General features: G+C 45.9%; 1 protein-coding gene across 2 annotated transcripts in view; it reads left to right on the forward strand.

The window, feature by feature from the left end:
- The window catches only part of Elf5 (E74 like ETS transcription factor 5), a 28234-nt gene extending 10690 nt beyond the window's left edge, over positions 1–17544 (forward strand). Inside the window, exons 3-7 of one of the 2 annotated variants that reach the window (XM_031373591.1) lie at positions 4837–5070; positions 7503–7553; positions 14011–14073; positions 15531–15726; positions 16177–17544. In XM_031373591.1, the coding sequence (XP_031229451.1) occupies positions 4837–5070; positions 7503–7553; positions 14011–14073; positions 15531–15726; positions 16177–16273 (641 nt within the window). In that variant the 3' untranslated portion in view covers positions 16274–17544. The remainder of the gene's footprint in view (positions 1–4836; positions 5071–7502; positions 7554–14010; positions 14074–15530; positions 15727–16176) is intronic. The other variant, XM_031373592.1, reaches the window with a different exon arrangement.
- Positions 17545–22138: the final 4594 nt, after the last annotated feature.

Genomic DNA, 22138 nt, shown 5'->3' on the forward strand with positions numbered 1-22138 from the left:
AAAAAAAAAAAAAAAAAAAAAAAAAAAACAGCTGTGCTTATCCAATAGAAGATTTTACTTCAAAGAGAGCTTTTTAAAAGAACAGTGTCAAGGCATTCTAAGTATTAAAATCAAAGGGGAAAACATTTAAATCACACTAGAGCTTTTCTAAGATTGATGTGCTGGGCACAGAAACTCAAGAGCACATCCATGGGTACAGGCCTAAGAATTCCTAAATCTAAACTGGAGAACAAACACACGTCATTCAAAGGTCTAAGCAGAGTCCCGTAGCAGAAGGTGCATCCCAGAGAAGTCACTCCTGGCTACCTCTGCTCTGTCTGCCCACTGAGACCTAAGGAAAGGCTATGGCCATAACAACTCAGGGCCTGGCTCTCTCAGCCTCTCCCTAACTCTCTGCGACACTTTGCAGACACCCAGCCAGCCCTCCTCTTTTCTTGGTCCAGTTTCTTATGCTGCTCGAGGTCTATGTCATTTGGAGGTTAATACGAGAAGCCAAGAGAGGTTATAGGTAGGATGGGGCCAGCCCAGCTATGAAAAGAAACCTGGAAACCATTTATCACCACAGGACTTCCCTCATAAAGCCCTTCCTTTCTGTGCCAAAGCTGCAAATGATGGTACCCTACACTACCCACTTCACTCACCGTCTCTCTACTGTGTCGCCCTGGGCGAAAAACTTTCCCAACTCCCTATGCTAATAAATCATGGTAATTATGGTCCCAAGTTGTCTAACTCAGGCCTCCTCTAAAGCCGGCTGCCTGTCTCGCCCTTTCCCAGTCCTGGATTTGTTCTGGTTGTTCCTTAACCTGAAAACGAACACAGAGAGTTGGGCGGCTCCTGTTGAGTGTGGTCCGAATTTTCTAATCCCCATTGGAGCTACTTCAGGCATAGGTATCACCTCCCTGTTCTGAGGGCGCTGGAGGACATCAGCCCAAAGAACTAAACACATCCAACTTGAAAGCGTCATTTGAAAGAGCTCCCCCAGAGTCAATGACAACTCTCTCTAGCTTCTCAGCTTTTCCTCCCAAGGCAGCTAGCCATCAAGTGCCCTGACCCACTTCAGACTTCAAAGGAGCTGGCAAGGCCTGCTGCTTAATAGTGGCCTCTGGACTTTCGCATCAAGCTTTCTGGACATAGGATGCTGGCTGGCCTCCGCTAGGACCCTAGGCAAACAGGTCTCATACCAAGCTTCTCCCAAAAGTTTACTGTGTTTTGTAAATGAGAGACATGTCAAGGAAAATACTGTACCTTTCCAGACAATATGACCCAGTAAGAGAATATAGTCTTATATAAGTAGCCCCTTGATTTGCTCTATGTTCCTTCCTTCCAAATTCTAGAAGGTTCTTTTTCATGTCATTTGCTGGAAGCGGGGGTACTGGCACCATCACCTCTCCATCTTTCTGATTTTTTTTTCAGACTTAAGTTATAGATAGATAGATAGACAGATAATAGATAAACAGGTTTACTGACTTCTAATTGTGTAGTAGATATGCGTCCATCTGCCTGCCTTCATCCAAATCTTATTTTTGATATGTGCATTCTCCAAGACCAGGAAATGTGGCATGATGCAAGATGTCCACATGGTGTCTAATGACCTTACTAATGGCCACTGTGACCCTGGAGGGGAACCTTGTAACCTCCCAGAACCTGTTTCCTTACCCTAAGGTAAAGATCCGTAATCCCTGGTGATCTGGTTACACTTACTGAGGGCTGGTGGGCTAAGGAGGGGGGTGGGAAGGAGCTCTCAGCATTCCCAGGTCAGGGTGACCAGAGTTCCACAGCTGCGGAGGGAGGTGCTGTGAATACTTCTGGAACTTTCTTAGAAGGGTATCCTGAGGGGAAGATTCTTTGAGAGAGTGTGAACTGCTGTGGTTCAGGGAGAAGAGGAGGGATTCCAAGGGTCAGAGGAATGGGGAAAAAAAAAAACACCTTCCAGCAGAGAGCAGGGAGTGGCACAGGGGCAGATAACAGAGGCCCTGGGGCAGGATCCCTCCCTTCCTCAGTGGTGCTGCTAACACCTCCTCCCTCATCCTACAGCTAAGACCAGGCAAACACTCCACCACCCATTCTCTGGATGCTGGCTCCCCTAGTCCTGCCTCCACATCACTGGGAACAGCCATTTCCTCTCTGCTCTGGAAAGTGTGGGAAGGGCTTTTGCTGACAGGAAAGTAGCTGGGCCCCTGTTGCCTACAAAGCCTGCTCTGTAAGTGAATTCTACCAAGTAGCCAAAGAGCAAGGCACTAGGCCAGCAACAGCTTCCTGGTGTCATAACTGACCTCCCCTACCACTTCTCTAGGTCCTTAAGGGAAAAAGCAACGAAGTCTTCCTTCTGTGCTGTAGAGCTGAAGAGGGGAAGGGAACAGAGACGCAGAAAAACCTCTCCATGGAGAGAAACGTGCTGCGTGCTACACAGCAGTGCACCGATAGCCATCTCAGTCAGGCCCCAGTGCAGGACCAGCAGCCAAAGAATGTCAAGGATCATAAACAGCTCCCATCAGAATACCAGGAACGTCTAAAGACCTCTTAGGTTTACTCAAGCCAGCAATCAGTAGATGAAAAAGCACAGACAGAACTCAGGAAGGGTCTATTTTCTCAAGAGACCCTGCTCTCTGCCAGGAACCAGCCATAAGCCTGATCAGCCAGCTCCAGCCAGCAGTGAAGGATCACGGAAAGGGTAGTTGGGTCAAACCATTCCCTCCATGTTTTCGGCCACCGGGCAGAAGCTATAACACCAGCACTCACCAGCCTGGCAGTGAAGGTTCTTTCGTGTATGTAAATGCGAAATTCTGGTAAAAGGGCTCACGATAAATACAGATCATTTGCTACACATGTGTGCGGCCCTGGGCTCAGTTCCAGCCCCAGAGGGGGGGAAAAAAAACTGGTTGAAATTTTCTAAATAAACTGAGTCTAGGATTTGGACTTACCAAGAGGCTCATCAGTGAGAAAAGAGATTCCTAGGAGGAGTCTGAGTTTCAGAGGGAAACTGTTTCTACCTTTATGAAATAGCCCTGTCACACCTATAATGTAGGACACTGGGAGAGTCTGAGAAACCCAACAATGCCGATCAGGACCTCAGAGGCAATGGACAAGAGATAGCCCCAGCAGAGCAGAGCTGTCTCGTTGCTGGGTTCAGGAGCACCATAGCTCATCTAGGCACGGTAGCAGCAGCAAAGGCAGGGGAGTGGCAGTCGCAACAAGGCCAGAAGCTGTGGAGTGTCACTGCAGAGTTCACCCTCTGTAATCCACACGGCCTGAGCCAGTAACCTCAGCCTTGTTCTGTTGATTTGCCCCACCCCTATTCTCTCTTGCTCTCTGCCTACCTCTCTCTTCAGATGTCATCTCTTTCTGTGCTGATCCTCCAAGGATGAGCACATTGAGATGAGAGGAGTGAGACGTTCAGACTGCATTCAGACTGCAGTTCACATCCGAACCTTACCTGCTGGCAGTGGGATCTAAGGGAAGTGATTCTCCTCCGATCCCCCAGTTGCTCGTCTAAGAGGGGACAAAGGCTAGACATGGCTATCCACCATGAATTCTTCCCAGGCAACTTGTGGCATTGCACAGAGTAGGTGGATAGTGGTGACATTAATACGATCGTTAAAGCAGACATGAGCTCGTTTACTCTGTAGAGCAACTCTGTGGGATAGGTGCTGTAGTCTTCTCCATTTCACGAAGAAGGAAGGCGAAGTTCTCATTTACTGGATGGATGGACAGACAGATTGGTGGGTGGATGGACAGATGGATGGGTGGTTGGGTAGTAGATTGATAAGTGAGTACTTAGATATAATATGGTGGCTACAAAAATTATTTACATTGGAGCTGCAGGTATAGTTAAATGGTAAAGTGTTTGCCCTGGCTGCACAGGTAGCTGTCTGCAATCGCCAAAGAATCTGACCAAGTGCCAGGTAACACACACACACACACACACACACACACACACGTACACCCCTATTCTTATGTCTGCCACTCTATCTGTTTCTGCTTGAAACATTGAGACAAGGCTACTGGTACATCCCAAGCCTACACGTCAGGACAGCATCTACAACTGTCTGAGTATCTACATGGCTCCTTTGAAGGAGTAGGTAGTCTGAGCACAGGAAAAGATAAAACTTAAAACACCACCAGGAACACAACAACATCAGTACAGCCAACTCCTCCATAGACATCTGTTAGTGTAGTCCAAGGTCTGTCACACTATGGGCAATATCTAACTAGCCCAAGACCCTTGTAAAAGATGACCAGAGGCTATGCACAAATAGATAGCCATCATAGCACCTACCCATTAATGCACAGAGACTCAGACCAGTTTCAGATAGAGTCTAGCAGAAAGAAGACATGTAATAACTATTGAATTGATTGGTGATTCCCTAGACACCACTCTCCTTACATTATACCTCCAACTTTATAACAGCTGTGTAGGTCAAACATATTACTCCCATTTTAACAGCTGCAGAATCAAAGGCCTAAATGTCTATGGGCCTTACCCAAACAACAAGCAGCTAAACCAGGATTTGAACCGAGGCCTTCAGAATTCCTGAGTTTTTATTCCTGATATCATGTTACCTGGAATCTTTTTGCTTTCTTTCTATCGGGTACATCACGTTAAGCACCCAAAAGAGATTTAGTAATTTCCCACCTGCCTCATACCCTCTCTGGCCCCAACAGCCATCTACAGAATCCCATCTCCCTGGTGGTCTCTGCCGAGAAGGTAACCTGGACCCTTGTAAGTGCATGCCAGACCGGGAACCCTTCCTGAATAAGGGGCAAAGATGCTAACATAACTGGAGTATTCTTTGGGGACCCCTTGGTAATCTTTTCCTTCTCTGTGCTCTGGTGCAGCCTGCGATTCCTACTGGACATCAGTGCACCCCGAATACTGGACCAAGCGCCATGTTTGGGAATGGCTCCAGTTCTGCTGCGACCAGTACAAGCTTGACGCCAACTGCATCTCCTTCTGTCACTTCAACATCAGCGGCCTGCAGCTGTGCAGTATGACGCAGGAGGAGTTCATTGAGGCAGCCGGCATCTGTGGGGAGTACCTGTACTTCATCCTCCAGAACATTCGCTCGCAAGGTCAGTGTCAGCAAGCCTCAGGAGGAGGCCCCAGGACTGGGACCTAATATCCCCATAGGTGCTTCTCTTACCCCGACTCTCATAATCAGTTGGTATCAATGCCCAGTCAAAACCTCTCCGTAACCAGAAATTCTACTGTCTTGGTGTTTAGAGTTTAGCCAAAAGGAAAGCAAGAGCCAAGGAAGCAAGTTGGGTAGGTTTTTTTAAAAAGAAAACTAAAACTCAAAAGTACACATAAGGAAGTCCAAAACCATGGACTCAAATAAGGATGCTCAAAAATAATTAAACTACGAAAGATGGGGGTGGGGGGCGTTCTGATTCATCCCTGACTAAGCAGAAAGGAAGATAATGAAATAGACCTTTTCCCTTCCTATTTCCGGAGGAGTCCAAAAATTGCTGTTAATACATTCCTTTTGGTCAAGGATCCAATGGCCAGAAGGTGGCGCCAGTAGCATGGACACCATGAACATGCTTGGCTTTTTCAAACCAGAAAGCTGTGTCCTAGTGATAACGCAGCTGGTATGAGAGGCTGTGTGCCTTCGCTCTGCGACAGCGTACAGGCCTGCTTCACAGGTAGTCGAGGCAGAGTGAAAACTCAGAAGTCAGAAGGACCCACTGTGTTACTGATACAGCCCAGGCTCTTACACAAGGAAGCCATAGGATTCTTTCTGCGAGAAGCGCCCCAGCCCCCGTCCTAATCCCCAGCAGCTTTGTCTGCTAGGAGGAGTGATGACCTTCCCTGGGCTATGAAGGATTTGGTGAATGATTACCTGGCACAACATAAAAGTACACTCTAGCCGGGCAGTGGTGGCGCACGCCTTTAATCCCAGCACTTGGGAGGCAGAGGCAGGCAGATTTCCGAGTTCGAGGCCAGACTGGTCTACAGAGTGAGTTCCAGGACAGCCAGGGCTACACAGAGAAACCCTGTTTTGAAAAAACAAAACAAAACACAAAGTACACTCTATAAGTAGCAGCTATTTGTATCATTAATATAACCGAGAGTCAGAAAACAAAACAAAACAAAACAAAACAAAACAAAACAAAGCAGACATATCTATGCTTGATTCTTTACAAGAGGATTTTTGGAAAAGTCATAAGTTTCTCTTGGAAAAGTTTCTTCAGGATACAGAGAAAGCAGGATGTTCCCTGCCACTGGAGAACCAAGCTGTCTGCTGGTCCCTGCTTTACAAGGATGCTGTGCGCATAGAAGAGATTCCCATTTAGGCAGAGAGACCTCAGAGCACCTTCCAGCTCTGGGAGTCTACTGCTTCCATTTGTTCCTCCCATCATGAAGGACTAAGGGCAAGAAAGCAGAGAGTGGGGCCTTAGGCTAGAAGCAGAAGCCTGTGCTTAGGGTGTGTACTCCCTAAATCAGGACAAGGCTGAGTGTGTCACAGCCTCTCTGGGAGAAGGAGCCTGGGACTCCATTTAAAACTTCCCAAGAACCAGGCATGGTTATTTACAGCTTTAAACCCAACACGTAAGATAGAGGCAGACAGGTTTCTGTGAGTTCAAGGCCAGCCTGATCTATATAGTGAATTTATAGTAACACTCTATCTTAAAAAGTAAAAGGCTCCCAAGAGGACAATCTTGCTAAAACACCAGAAGGAGAGGTCAGGGGAAAGACTGGGACCTCAGAATGGCTTCTACAGTATAGGACAAGAAACATCTTTCATCAATCCCCTACCCGGTTCTACTTGGCCCTTTGGCTAGAGTATTCCAATTATGTTAGTAAAGAGATAGTACTCTTCATGTTGGATGCCAACTTAAGAATAGGTTATCCACTGACCTGTCCTGGTTCCTGGAAACATGACCTTAAACTCCAACCCAGTTCACCATTCTACAGAGTAAGATACCAACTCGGTCTTCCAAAGAACTGAGCATTCAAGCAGAGCTATGTGCCCTTTGAGCTTCTTATCCCTCTCTTTCCTTTGGCTATCACATCATAGGCATTCTGATCTCTAAGGATTACAGTCCCATGTCAGAAACCATAGGCCCAGGGCCAGAAGAGAGTTGAGCGGGTGTTTAAGCTCATATCCCACTAAGACTGACCAACAACAAGCCAGAGAGCCAGTGACTGGCAAAGCCATACAGACAACAGCAGTCCAGCTCAGATCAGGGCCCACATTTCCTGGATCCTAGGCAAGATTCACTCACTTGTCTAGTCAGCAGATCCACGGAGTCTCCTGGAATCCCTGACACCTGTTGTTCTTCTTAAATAACCTTTAAAAAAGTATGATGCTGTTGTATTTGGCTTCAGGGTAGCTTTATAAGGGCCATATGGTGGCCAAGTTTTCCTCTGGGAAAAAAAAAAACCAATCCCTCAGAGGGGAGAGTCACTTTCCTTCCTACAAAATCTCCTCTCCTGGCCTGGCCAGACCCCGGGATTGTGTGGAATAGTTTGTGAATCTCTCTTTTCCTTTCTTTCACAGGTTACTCCTTCTTCAATGATGCTGAAGAGACCAAGACTACCATCAAAGACTGTAAGTATGACATTCAAACTGCCCAATGCTGTGCCCAGGCTATACCAGCACTTGGGCTTGATCCTGATTTAACAACCACACTAGATGGTTGATGAACCAAAAACAACCATAGACTTGGAGAAAGAGTAGAGAAAATGGGTTAAAAGAGTGTGACAGGGAAAGGGAGTCTGTGGAACAATAACTCCACGTCCATGGAGTTCTCCTCAAGATTTTCCCTGTCTATAAAATATCAGGACCCTTCAGGGTTGTGGTGCATTTAAGAAGCAATGACATTTGCGCCTGGTAAAGAGTCTTGTAGGTGCCTGCAGTGAGCACACTACAAAGCCAGTGCCCATTAGCCGTGGTGCCAATGACTTCCACCCAGCCTTTACCAGTCTTACGGTTGCTGATATTTCAGAATAATCTGAGCCCATTGATAAGTTATTGATAATTAAAGGATGGTGGAATAGGGGGGCGGGTCTCAAAGGGCCCATGATCCCAACAACTAGTTCATGTCTGGAGATGGAGGCAGGGAAAGAGAACGTGGGAGCTTCTGTTTTTAAAATATTTCTATGTGTTCTTTGAGAATTCCATACATGTATGTGATGTATTTTGGTCCTATCCACCCCCATACTCTTCCCACCATGTTCCCTCCCAACTTCATGTCTTTTCTTATCTGAAGAAATAATACATGATTCTAGTTAGTGCCACCAATATACATGCAGGGGTGTGGTACCATCCACTGGAGTATGGGCAGCCTACCCGCACATGCCACAGTGCAAATATTGAGGTCTGAGGATAACTTTTGGGAGGCCGTTCCTCCTTCCACCGAGAGTTTCAGGGATCAAACTGAGCTCATCAAACTTGCGTGGCTAGTACACTTTATCTTCCGAGCCATCTTGCTGGCCCAGGTTTTTTGTTTTTTTGTTTTTCCCTTTTCCTAAAATCTCAGTCAACTGAGGATTTAGTTTCTTAGACTTCAGATTAATGAAGGTTTTGTGATTTGGTTGGTTGGTTGGTTGGTTGGTTGGTTGGTTTGGGGACATTAGCACAGGAATAGCCAACTTCAGATGTGAAATGGTTTGCCTCCATCCAACACCAAGAATCCTAGTTTAACAGAAAGAAGGAAGAGAGTTCAAGAAGACAAAGACAAATGCAGGGCCCATATGGTCCTTGAAAAGAGCTAAAAGGTGTGTCATTGAGTTTTCCAAAGCAATAGCCACTAGCCATATAGATCATTACATAAAATTAGATAATGTTAAAATTCAGGTCCTTGAGGACATTAATCATGTTTTAAATGCACAGTCACAGCTTGCCAGTAGACACCATATTGGACTGCTGGCATTTCTCATCAGGAAAAGTTCTTTGGGGCATTATCAGTGGAAAATGAGTCTGAGTTTGAGAGCTGGGCAAGGGCAGATTCATGAGTAATGGAGTTTGGGTCTCATGTCGAGCATGCTGGGAAACTACTGAAGGATTGTAAGTGTGGAAATAGTAAAGGTCACAATCAGATTTGAACATTTCTTAGCCTGTTGTGTCTAACTGGGAACCTACTACCTAGGATGGTGATACTGGTGGTCCAAACCAGTAATGGAGCAGAAGTGATAAAAAGCTTCCAAAAGTGAGGGTTGGGGGGAAAGGCTTTGAGTAAGCGTGTTTAGAACTCACAGAGATAACCCCTCCACCAATGGCAGCTGCTTGAGGCTCTGGTCCATGTGCCCCAACCCAAACAGGACCAACGTCTAGACTGAGTCTAGACTTAAGGTCTCCATTGAGACTGTGCAAACAGCAGCCCCACAGCTCTGGTTATCTCAGCCCCAGTTCCACAGCCAGGACACTCCTGAGGCCTGGCTCTGGCCTTCCTGCAGCCCTTGGGACCAAGGCTTCATTAAATAGGAACTCTAATGTAGAACTTGATGAGCACAGGATAGATAAGAAGTCAGCAATTTGATAGCTTGTACAGTAAGCCTGTCCTAGAAAACACAGACCATACAGCCATAGAGTCTATGACCCAGGCAGTGTTTCACAGTCCCAGATGTCCTGGAAAATGAAAACAGAGACTGCCTTCCAATGTTGATGTGCCAACTAGAGACTACAAAGTATCCAAAGAGGACAGGGTCCTATCCTGGAGGCTTTGGTAAAAACTGCTAGCTTTCATTATGGTTTTTTTTTCTTTAAGATTTATTTGTTTTTATATGTGTGAGTACACTGTCATTGTCTTCAGACACACCATAATCGGGTATCAGAGCCCATTACAGATGTTTGTGAGCCACTGAGTGGTTGCTGGAAATTGAACTCAGGTTAAGAGCCATCAGTGCTCTTAACTGCTGAGCCATCTCTCCAGCCCTCTCATTATGTTTTTAAAGCATTTAGCACTGTTCCAGGTATAGAGTTGGGAATCCTAGATATATGAACTCACATGGATTCCCCATCTCCACTTGCATCTGAAGAAAACTGAGGTGCAGCAGCTTTATAGTAAACACAGACCCGGATTGATATGGACATACACACATGCATGCACGAAGGCATGCACACATGCATACACACATGCATAGCAGCTCCCAGGCCCTTCTATTCTTCTGCCCACTCCATGGAGATCCAAGCTTCCTGGGACTTGTCTAGCTCCGAATCTAGCTTGACAGTGATCCATACAGGGCACCTTCATTAATTCCTACCAAAAACCCAGCAAGCCATGAAGCCATCAAAACTGGCCAAGCAGAAATAGTCCAGCCCCTGATCATTTTTTTTTTCTTCTCTCTCCACCTGTTCTCTCCCTCCTCCACTGTAGAAATGTCAGTAGAGACCACACCATATCCAAGGATAGAGTGTCTGGTCTTGAGTTCATGGCTGGCAACTCCTGCTCTTGAGTATTTCTATGGCATGCTAATGTGGGTTGGGATTTTTGAATGGATTGACTGTCATGAGCAGCAATGAGCTTGATTTTGAAACCCTGTCACAAGGCCTCCATCCTAGCTTCTAGAAGACACCTGATTATGATTTCATGATAATAAATTTAAAATTGATAATGATAATAAATTTAAAATTTTAAGTTTCCAGTATCAAGGACAACCAGGTCTGCCCAAACTCAGGAATATGCCTCCCCGCATGCCACACCAGGTACCCCAGCTGCTTGGGTACTGCTGTTGTAAGGTTGGTGTTTGCAGACAAACCAACATCTCATCTTGGGGAAAGGTTTAATCAGGCGCCTGCCTTGAGATTGGAGATGACTCCATCTCCTCTGCCTCAGCCTCTATCTCAACCATTAGATAAAAAAAAGAAGAAGAAGAAGAAGAAGAAGAAGAGGGGCCGGAGAGATGGCTCAGAGGTTAAGAACACTGACTGCTCTTCTGAAGGACCTGAGTTCAAATCCTAGCAACCACATGGTGGCTTATAACCATCTGTAATGAGATCTGATACCTTCTTCTGGAGTGTCTGAAGACATATACAGCATACTCACATATAATAAATTAATAAATCTGGAGAGAGAGAGAGAGAGAGAGAGAGAGAGAGAGAGAGAGAGAGAGAGAGAGAGAGAGATTTGGAACCTCCTTAACCCATGAGGGACTTCAAAGTCACCTAACCTGGAACAGTAGGACAGAGTAACCTGACTAGATGGATCTTCATATGACTTGGGTGATCCCTCTGCTCTGTACCCCCTCATCCCATCACACCACCAAATAGACTCCACCCTGAGCACAAGGGACCACAGAAATGAAAAGCTTGCCCTTTCCCTGGCTCTCCTTGTAGTCCAGTGAAGGTTTCATATCTGCTCGTGGTCAGTGACTCACCTTTGTTTATTGTTATGGCTCCACTTGCTTATTTCCCTCTAGAAGATTCAGTGACACAATGGGGAAGTATAGAGATGGGGACAGGCGCACGGCACAAAAGAGACAGTGATCACTGTTTAGACCATTTGAGCTAAATGCTCACTCGGTGCCTATCAAATACCTCCTGAAAAAGGCATGACCTGGTTGTGAGTGTCCACTCTGGGATCCTCTGGGAGGGAGGGGACACCAGGAGAAAGAACGCTGTACAAAATTCTTAAACTCTCTGGGTTCCAAACTCCTCTTTAATAAAATGACAATAATGTTAGCATCATCCACAGTTGTTAAAGGACTATGATGCAGCCTATGAGGCCTCTAGAAAGCACTCAGTATTTAATAGAATGTCCCATAAATGTAAGCTTTAATGGATAAAAGCTGAGATATGAGGTAGGTTTTAAAGGAAGAAGAAACATGCTATGATTCAAGAAACACATAGGTGCTTTTAGACCTCAAGGTGGGGTGAGGAGGCTCTAGCACAGGACATGGGTGCCCTTAGATCTCAAAGAGGGGGCTCTAGCCCAGGAGGTGGGCTCAAGGGAGGCTTCTGAAGAGCTTCTGTGGGGGTGAGAGTCTGCTGGGCAGATGTGGTGGGTGAGGAAAGTACAAACATCCTGAGGCAGAGGAAAGTCGCACTGACCCCACTGAAACCAGCTAACCTGAGATGAGAGAAAGTTGGGGAGCAGAAAGAGATAAGGTTAGAGGGCCGGGCGGGGGTCTACTTTATGAAAGGTCTGCTTAATGTGACAGCCTTCATCCTGGTGACACTGCAGGATGTTCACGTGGGGAGCATAATAACACAGTGGCATAGAACACAGGAGCTGGGCAAGAGTGTACATGGGACACCCTTTCCTCCCTAGATCACATGTGTATCCCTTTGCCCCATTAGTACATATCGTAGACTATACAGTCAGCATGATTAGTGTAGTGTAGTGGCTGAAAATAACAGTTATTTTACACCCTCTGTATGCCTGGCACTAGGCTAGGTGCTGAGGGAATACATCGGTAAAGGCCAATCCTGCCCTCTAGTGGACACAGACCACAAACAACACAAATCATTGTGTCTCGTAGGTACTCAAAGGCCATAAAGAAAGGGAAGTAAATGTGAGATGATCCTGAGTAGAGGCCCAAAGGCACCTATGTGTGATTACAATCTTCATTGTGGGAGGAAGCCACCTCTGAAAGGTGAACCTTAGCCCTGACTGAGATGAAGATGTGAATGCCCAGATAGTCAAGGAAAGGGCAACGAGCAACTGTAAATGCCCCATGGTGCAACGTGCCTGCCTGTCGAGAAAGCCCACGTAGCTGAAGCAAAGTGATTGCAGAGCTGGGAGAATAGACAAAGATTTAAGATGAGGCAGGAGATAGGTCTGGCTCTAAAGTTCTTTTAAAATTTCATATACTTTGTGACAATGCGTGTGTGTGTGTCTCAGATTATGAATTAAGTCACAACTATATAATCCAATTCAATATTGAGTTAACTCTCACTTCCTTCATGAATCCTCATCTCCTTGCTTTTACGGTGTCCCTTCCAATCTGTTCTCCATGCAGTCACAAAACGATCTCCTTTTTTTTTTTTTTTTTTTTTCGAGACAGGGTTTCTCTGTGTAGCCCTGGCTGTCCTGGAACTCACTCTGTAGACCAGGCTGGCCTCGAACTCAGAAATCCGCCTGCCTCTGCCTCCCAAGTGCTGGGATTAAAGGTGTGCACCACCACCTCCCCGGCAAGAGGGATCTTCTTAAAACATGGGTCATTGAGATAGGAATGTAGCTCAGTTAAGTAGTTTGTGCCACATGAATGAAGCCTTGGGTTCCATCCCCAGCATGGCATAAACTAGAAATGGCAGTTACATGCCTGGATTCACTGCACTTAGTGGAGAGGTGGAGGCAGGAAGGTCAGGGTTCAGGGTCTTCCTAAACTACAGGGAGTTCAACATCAGTGTGAGCTATCTAAAAGCCTGTCTCAAAAGAAGGCAGGGCACAGGGATCTTGGATTTCACTTTCATATAAAATTTCAAACCACCACCCAGTCTCCCAAAGCCTGGCCTGCCACTGTTTGTGCCTTACATGGGTATAGTAGTGCCTCCCACTCTCTCCAGCCACAGGGCATGCCAGCTTCCTAGGTAATCGACGGTAGAAAGGACTTTGTAGACACTGCCCTCTCCACCTAAAACCTGCTCCCCATCCTCTTCCTCCTCCTCCCTCTCCTCCTCCTCTTCTTCCTTCTCTCTCCTCCTTTCTCCTTTCCCTCTTCCTTCTCCCCCTTTCCACCCTTCCCCTCCTCTCCCTCTCTTCCTCCTCCTCCTCCTCCTGTCTCCTCCTACGAGATCCTCTGTCGAAAAGAAGCCTCTTCCTTACCTTGTTCTCTATACAGTGTCATGTATTGATCACACTGGAGGCAACAGTCTATTCATCTAATTGTCTATTTCATCTGGGGTTCACCTGGTCACATGAGCAGGGGCTGTGCCTGTGTCTCCTCTCTTGAATTCCAGCAGGAGCCCAGGATGCACTTATGGCAGGCCCCAGGGCGGAGCACTTCCCATCCCTCCGTCTCCTAACCACCCTAAGGAGCCTCCTCCCACAAAGGCTGGCAGTTCACTTCTGTTCTTTGGGGTGCAGCTTGAGGTTCCTCCACTGCCATGGGTCCTTCTGTTTCAGATGCTGATTCCAGTTGCTTGAAAACAAGTGGCATCAAGAGTCAAGACTGTCACAGCCGAACAAGTAAGGCAGTTCACCTTTGAAGCTAAGCGTCTGAGTGGGACCTGCCCCTTCCCCAGGGAGGGAGTGGAGATGTACATGATTGTCTTCATACATGTGACCAAAATCATGACTTTCACTTGGACATAGAATTTTAAGAATTAAAGAAATGTTCTGTGTTCTATTACCAAAGGAGGGTTTTGTTTCCTGGGCCATCCTGTGGCCTTCTCCTTGAAGTACCCAGGGGAAGAGAATTAGGGGATCGGAATGTGGGGAACTGAGCAGCCAGGAGCCTTTCCCAGCTCTGAGATCTGCCCAGGGCAGAATCTAGCCACTTACCACTCGCAGTGTAACAGGTGCCCTATTACACCTTTGACACCTACAGCAACTAAATAAGAGTCTGGCATCTCCAGAACCAGGAAACCAGGGAGTCATGGCCCAGATCATTCTTATCCGTGCTCTAAAGGCAAAAGAAAAATGCCAGCTGCCCACGATAAATAAACTGCAGGATAGCCATCTTCACACAGCCTTCCTGCTCATCAGCAAGGAGTGAGCTCGTGAGGAACCATAGGGCTAGCTGGGTAAATCTGGTGTCTCTGCACAGGATATTACTGGTAGTTTATCAGAAAACAGACATGAAACAGAAACAGCTTGGTAAGGCTCCATGCAGAGCACTCCAAGTGAGAGTTGTTCAGCCTAGCAACAATTCTCACAGGTTAATTAGTTACCTCTCCATATACATACATACAGATATGGATGTATCTACATGTATATACATAGACATCCTTCCCTCCCTCCCCACTGTCTTTTCTTTCAACATCTCTCATTTCTTTTTATTATTTTAAGATTACAATTACATCATTTCTTCCTTCCCCTTCCTCCCTCCAAGCCTTCCCATATACTCCTCCCCATTCTTCTTCAAATTCATGGTCTCTTTTTTTCACTAATAGTTATTAAATAGTTATTAATAGTTATTGCATTTACATATATACATATATCATACATATTGCTAAATATAACCTATTCAGTCCGTATAATGTTACTTGTATGTATGTTTTCAGGCCTGACCACATAGCACTGGTCAACCAGTTGTGTCCTCTTCCCTGGGGCACCTCTCCCACTCCCAGCATTCCTCAGTTGCTTGTAGCTCTTTGTGTAGGACTGAGGCCTCGTGGACTTTTCTGTGTCCAGTTTGGCCTGTTCATTGGTGTCTTCTTTGTTCAGCTCATAACTAGGCAATCATGTTGGTGAAACTTTATGGGTATTGCTTCTGATGGATGTTACTAGGAGACACAATCTCTCTTAAAAAAACAAAAACAAACAAAACCAAAAGACAGTTTAAGTGGAAGCTAACTTTCTTCCTCCTCCTCCTTTTCTTCTTCTTCTTCTTCTTCTTCTTCTTCTTCTTCTTCTTCTTCTTCTTCTCCTCCTCCTCCTCCTCCTCCTTATCCTTTTCCTCATCCTCCTTCTTCCTCCCAAAGGCCTCCAAAGTTCTCACCTGTGGGAATTCGTCAGAGACTTGCTGCTGTCTCCTGAAGACAACTGTGGCATCCTGGAATGGGAGGACAGGGAGCAGGGCATTTTCCGAGTGGTTAAGTCAGAAGCGCTGGCAAAGATGTGGGGACAAAGGAAGAAGAACGACAGGATGACGTATGAAAAGCTGAGCCGAGCCCTGAGGTGAGTGAGCAGCATCAGATGCAGTGAACCTGCAAAGACACGTTATATAAAATAGCTGCCCGGAGAAAACCACACTCTATTCACAGCTTCCCCCACCCCCACTTTATATGAAAGGGTCATGAGCTAAACCTCTTCTTAGTTTCAGATGGGATTATGGGTTGTAAAGTGACCCACCATCCTTTTGGCCTTGGCAGCGTTCCCTGGGGGGATCACCCTGAACCCAAGCCGTGGTGCACACAAGCACACAAACGCATGCTGAGCTGACTGTGGAGAGGTTCAGCCTGTAAAGTGTCTGGGAAGGGTTTAAGTGTAAGTTGATAACGGGTGTGAAAATGCCAGGGCTAAGGAGAGCCCAACCTATCACCTGAGAAGGCAAGGAGTGTTTCTAGGCTGTTGTTTTCTTGTGGTGCAAACCTTCTCTGGATTTCTCTCCTTTGCTTGCTTTCACAGATACTACTATAAAACGGGAATTTTGGAGCGGGTTGACCGGAGGTTAGTGTACAAATTTGGAAAAAACGCACACGGGTGGCAGGAAGAGAAACTCTGATCTACACCGGACACCAGGCTCATTGATGGATTTCTGTTGTTTGAAACAATCAGATCAAACTAGACATTTGAAAGTCTTCCCCATCCTGCTCCTCTTCCTCCCCATCCTCCCCCTCCTCCCCCTCCTCTTCAAAACCTACAAACACACTGATAAAATTTCTGCATGTCTCAGCTTACATTTGAATCCAGTTGTTGTCTATTAGGGTGGTGGCATCAGCCCTTAAGCAATCGTCCTCATCCCAAGGGGAAGGAAGGGATGGTCTTGTGGCAACTTGGTGTGACACTGTTTCCTTAATGAAGTGTTTGGAACCAAGGTAGCCAGTGTTATGTGTGCTGTTTCAAAAGAGGGCCCCGCTGCACCATTAAGGACACATGACCTCCCACGCCAGAGGTTCTGAGTGGTCAACTGAGGCGGCTTACCTGTAGTTAGTTTTTAAGAAAAGGTGAGGTGTAAGGCTTCCTTACTTTAGATTTGAAATTATCACAGGTATATTCCATAGAAGAATTTTTAATTAAAAAAAAAGCTAAGTCACTAAACTGGGACCTAATTGGATGTAGCCTAAGTTAATAATAACTTTCTTAACCAGATCACCACTTTTGACCACTTAGCCACAGCCACTTGATCCATGGCCAATCCTTCTGAACTTAACATACACATTGGGAATTGCTACTGTTGCCCCTTCTCACTGGTGGCTAGCGGCAGGTCTACAGAGACCTGGTCAACAGACATGTGCATTAATTTCTACATCACTGCTGTGCCTCTGATTCAAACTGTCAGCATGTTCAAATCAGAATCTATCGATTCTCTCTGAGGCTAAGACGTTAAACCTTTACCGAGCAGCTAACATCCTAACAATCTGAGATAGCTGAACCCATCGCCAATCTCTTTTCTTTTCTGACCTGATGAATACTCAAACTCTCCAACATATTCTCTTCACAAAAATAAGAACAGTGAATTTACATCTATAAATGTTCATGGGTTAAAGTCTGCACTGACATTGCCTCATCTGCCGTTGGCATGCAAGGTGTTAATGACCTGCCATGGGGTAGAGGGCTCTGACCCCTAACTGCCCCAGAGCTGGGACTGTCTAGTGACAGGCACTGAATAGCAATGCAGGCTGAAGACCTCCATGTTTAGAATTTAACCTCAAAACCTTAACTTGTTTCAAAGAAAAAAAATGTGAATTGCTGTAAAATAATCTATTTTTGGATTTGTGTGTTTTCCAGGTGGATATAGTTTATAAACAATGTGAATAAAATATTTAACATATTCAAATGCCTGTGTGTTGTTTCAAGTCAGCAACCTAGGAACCTTTGATGGCTCGTTTTCTTTTTCTTTTTCTTTTTTTTTTTTTTTAAAGATTTCTTTATTTATTTATTATATTTAAGTCCACTGTAGAAATCTTCAGACATTCCAGAAGAGGGAGTCAGATCTCATTACAGATGGTTGTGAGGCACCATGTGGCTGCTGGGATTTGAACTCAGGACCTTCAGAAGAGCAGGCAGTGCTCTTAACCACTGAGCCATCTCTCCAGCCCCGATGGCTCATTTTCTAGAAGCTCCGAATGGAGATGGGCTCATGGGACCAACAAAGACATTTTTTTTAGATTTATGTTATTTAATATGTATGAGTATCTTGCCTGCAAGTAGATGGACTGAATGTATGCCTGATGCCCATAAAGGCCAGAAGGTATCAGATTCCCTGGAGCTAGTTGTAGATGGCGGTGAGCCACCTTGTGGGTGCTGCAGATGGAACACAGGTCCTCTGCAAGAGCGGCCAGTGCTCTTCACAGCTGAGCCATCTCTCCAGCCCCAACAAATACATTTTTGTCTTAAGTTCATGGTGTTTGTGTTGTACTTTGCTTCTTTTAAGGCTATATGTTATTTCTTGGTGGAAATTGCCTTATTTAGAAATTAGACACACACAAAACAACAACAACAAACAACAAACTTCCTTAAATAAAACCAAACAGATCTGAACCCTAGATCTTCAGTCCTTTTTGGCATAAATTCCTTGAAACAGAGCTGAAGCTGCACCTTGGAGGCACTCGGGCTCCTCCTCCTGCCTCTCAGACGTGATGCGGTTAGCTATCGTCCATGTTTGTTCTAGTTGGTTTTGTTTGTTCGTGTTGGTTTTGGCTTTGTTCTTTCCAGCATTTTAAATTTGGACCCTGTGCTCTGGAAGTAAATACCATGTTCAAGGCCTGAAACAAAGCCCCCAATCCACAGAACAAAGAGATTATCCAAGGTGTACATGCTGAGAGCTTTCAGACTTTGTACAACCTGTGGCAGAACCAAGAAGGGAGAGAGGGTGGGGGCCTGAGGTGGACAGAGCAGGCCAAAGTGAATAGTAGTACCACATGGCTAAGAGATGCTTCTTCACCTGCACAAGGCCGCTTACCAGACAACCCCGAGACCGACATAACCCCCTGCCACCTATAAAACCTTCATTTTACAAAAACCATCAAAGCAGCCACACTGTCCGTTCTCAGGCTGCCCATGACAAACCGTCAAAGTTGGAGGCTTAAGACAAGAGCAGTGCACAGTGAGTCCTGACAAGGCTGGGGACCGGAAGTCAGGTCACCTCCACAGCCACACTGAATCTGTAGGCTCTAGGAACAGAGCCACTGTAAAAGTATCTTTTATTCCTTTTACTAATTACAATTCATAGAATTGTCATCTTGGAGGCTTACTGCTGAATAAACTCACCCGTTCTAGTTCTTTCTGAACTCTGGATGGCTGGTTCAGCGTAGCTGTTCTGGCCCAAACTCTTCACCAAGCTGACTGATTCAATCTGGGTTCTCTCAGTTTCTCACTGAATTGCTCAGCTTGGCTCCAAACTAACTCTGGCAATTTGTTCTAATCTTCTGGCTCCTTATTCTCTGGCGTCAGTTGTCTCTGCTGACCTGCACTGAACTTCATGAACTCATGAACAAACTCACCTCCACTGCACTGCACTCACTGCACTGACTCCCGACTGACTGACTTCCAGCTCCTTAACTCCAACCTGCACTGAACTGACTGACTTGAACTCAGAGAGCCACATGGCTCTGACTCCTGAGTACTGGGATTAAAGGCATGGACTGCCACACCTGAACCTAAGCTTTTTCTTTTTTTTTTTTTTTTACCTGAAACTTGTCTGTCCCAGGCTGGCCTTGAACTCTGTTTACCTCTGTCTCCTGACATTAGAGGTGTCTCTGTATTACAGCCAGAATAGCCATGTTGCTACCTTCATTTTTTTTTAGCTCCTGATGACTCCCTTGGCCAGAGGCTGCAGAGATGTAGGCCCCAGCCTTCTGCAGAGCCTTCTCCTCCTCTCTCTGCTCTCTTCAGTATCCTGGAGTGCCAGCCTGGGTTATCAGGAGGTGCCCATCTTGCAATCCTTAACCCAAAGATGTCTGTAGAAACTCTTTGCCAGGGCTGGAGAGATGGCTCAGTGGTTGGGAGCACTGACTGATCTTTCAGAGGTCCTAAGTTCAATTCCCAGCAACCACATGGTGGCTCACAACCATCTGTAATGGGATCAGATGCCCTCTTCTGGTGTGTCTGAAGTCAGCTACAGTGTACTCATATAAATAACATAAATAAATAAATATTTTTTTAAAAAACCTCTTTGCCAAATAAGGGCACAGTCGCAGTTTCCAGGATGTGAGTTTGAGGGTTCCAGCACTCAGCCCACCACACTCTTGGAAGCACGTGTCCTATGTAGAGATGTAGCCCAGGTTAGACTTCATCCAAGGACAGAAAACGAGAGATCATCTAAGGCACTATTCTATGTAAACAAAGCCAACAAGAAGCAAGAAAAAGTCAAAATACCAGACCATGCCAAATTTGCTTACTCAATAGAATAAGAGAAAACGTACTTCCACTAATAAGGATCTGCAATACAGCGTCACAGCAAGCTGTCAGAGTGCTAACATGTGGTGTCTTAAATTTGTTTAGAATACAAAGTATAATTTTAAAATCCATTCATATTACCCTTTCAGACCTTTCTAAGCTCTGGAGGCTTTACACCATTTGTCTTCCTTACCCTGGGATCACTGCATGAACTAGAAGCCAAGAAACAAACAGGTAAAACTTATTTCTAGACCAGCACAATGGCTCTGCGGGTAAAGGCACTTGCCACGAGCCTGAAAAACCGAGGCCAATCACTGGGTCCCCTGTGGCGGAAAGAGGACCAACTCCTGAACACTGTCCTCTGATCTCAACAAGTGCACCATAGCACATACACACATGCACATGTATGCATACACATTTGTACATATGCACATGTGGGTACATCCACACTAAAATAAATAAATAAATAAATAAATAAATAAGCAAAAGAAAATAAAAACTGTATCAGAAGGGAAAGTGGGGGTGTTAGGAGGGGACAAACCATGAAAAGGCTCAATCAAGGGATGGAAGGTCCCAGTGGTGTAGAATTGGGGCAGAGGTGGGGGGAAGGTTTCTCCAGTGGAATGTAGAATGGAGGGTCCCCCAGTGGAGTGTAGAATGAGGGGGGAGAGTCTTCCAGTGGAATGTAGAATGGATGAGGGGGGGTGATCCTCCAGTGGAGTGTAGAATGGGGGGGAAATCCTCCAGTGGAGTGTAGAATGGGGGGATCCTCCAGTGGAGTGTAGAATGGGGGGATCCTCCAGTGGAGTGTAGAATGGGGGGTCTGTGGAGAGTCGCTAGAGTCGCACCCCAAGATGGCACCTGGTTCTACTTTCTAGCAAGCGGGTGCTCTCTTAAACAAGTCCTTATTTGGCTATGCTTGGATTGGCTCACTTTCACTTTCTGGTGGCCTATCTGCACTCGCTACGTGGCCCAATGGGATAGGCTCAGCATAGAGCATTTAAGGGCCTAGGGTGTTGCCCCGGGGGTCAGAAGAAGATTGTTCAAGGTTCCTGAATAAACTGCTTAAAAAAGAGCTCTCGGGTTGTGTCGTTTTTGCTGTTCAAGGCGGTCACAACAAATGGTGGCACGTACGGGGAACTCACTCCTCCTTCACTTGAAGAGCTCAGAACTTTCTGCAGTCAGGGCAGCTGGCTGGTAAGTTCCCAGGTAAGGTGGGAAGGAAAGCCCTCGGAAGTAGAGGCCATAAGGACTCTGAGTCGGAGCAATAAAGTTTCGCAGTACAGCGGACCAGAGGAAAAGTGAAAGTAACTATGGGCGCTTCTCATTCGCACCCAATTTTTTTGGCTCTTCAGGAGCTGTTACAGTCAAAAGGACTTAAATTGAAGAAAAGCACATTAGAGGGGTTTCTTAGTGAGTGCAATACCATAGCCCCTGGTTTGCAGTATCAGGTGATCTCACGGTAAGCTGCTGGGATAAGCTAAGCAAGGATTTTGATTTCGCCTGGTATCAAGGCATAGTGAAAAGAGGAGTAAGACTTGTATGGAAGTTGATCCGGGGGTGCTTAGAGGATCAGAGATGTTGTAAGGCCATAGAGGAAGGGCAGGCAGTGTTAGAACAGATAAAAGAAGAGAGATCTGTCAAATCAGGAAAAGATAGCACAGATGCAGACTGGTCAGATACAGATGAGGAACTAGAGGCTTTAGTAGCAAGGTTGGAGAAGTCTACTATTAAAGAGGAAGAAGAAGGGCTTAGTGCATGATCCAGGTCCTCTCGTAGAGTCTTCAGTGTCTGCCCTTCCACCTTATAATCCATCAGAGAGTGGACCCTTGGGGAGGGTCTTTTTGCCCTGAGGTGTGGCGTACAGTGTGCTCGGAACTGAACTTGGTATGTCCGGTATTCCAGGATGATGCGCAAGGGCAGCCGTTTCATGAACCTCTAGATTTTAAAGTAGTTAAATTCCTGGCTGAGTCAGTCCATACCTATGGCATTACTGCCTCTTTTACCTTAGCTCAAGTAGAGGCCTTAA

This window comes from Mastomys coucha, unplaced genomic scaffold (genome assembly GCF_008632895.1).
Source record: "Mastomys coucha isolate ucsf_1 unplaced genomic scaffold, UCSF_Mcou_1 pScaffold15, whole genome shotgun sequence".
Classification (NCBI taxonomy): domain Eukaryota; kingdom Metazoa; phylum Chordata; class Mammalia; order Rodentia; family Muridae; genus Mastomys; species Mastomys coucha.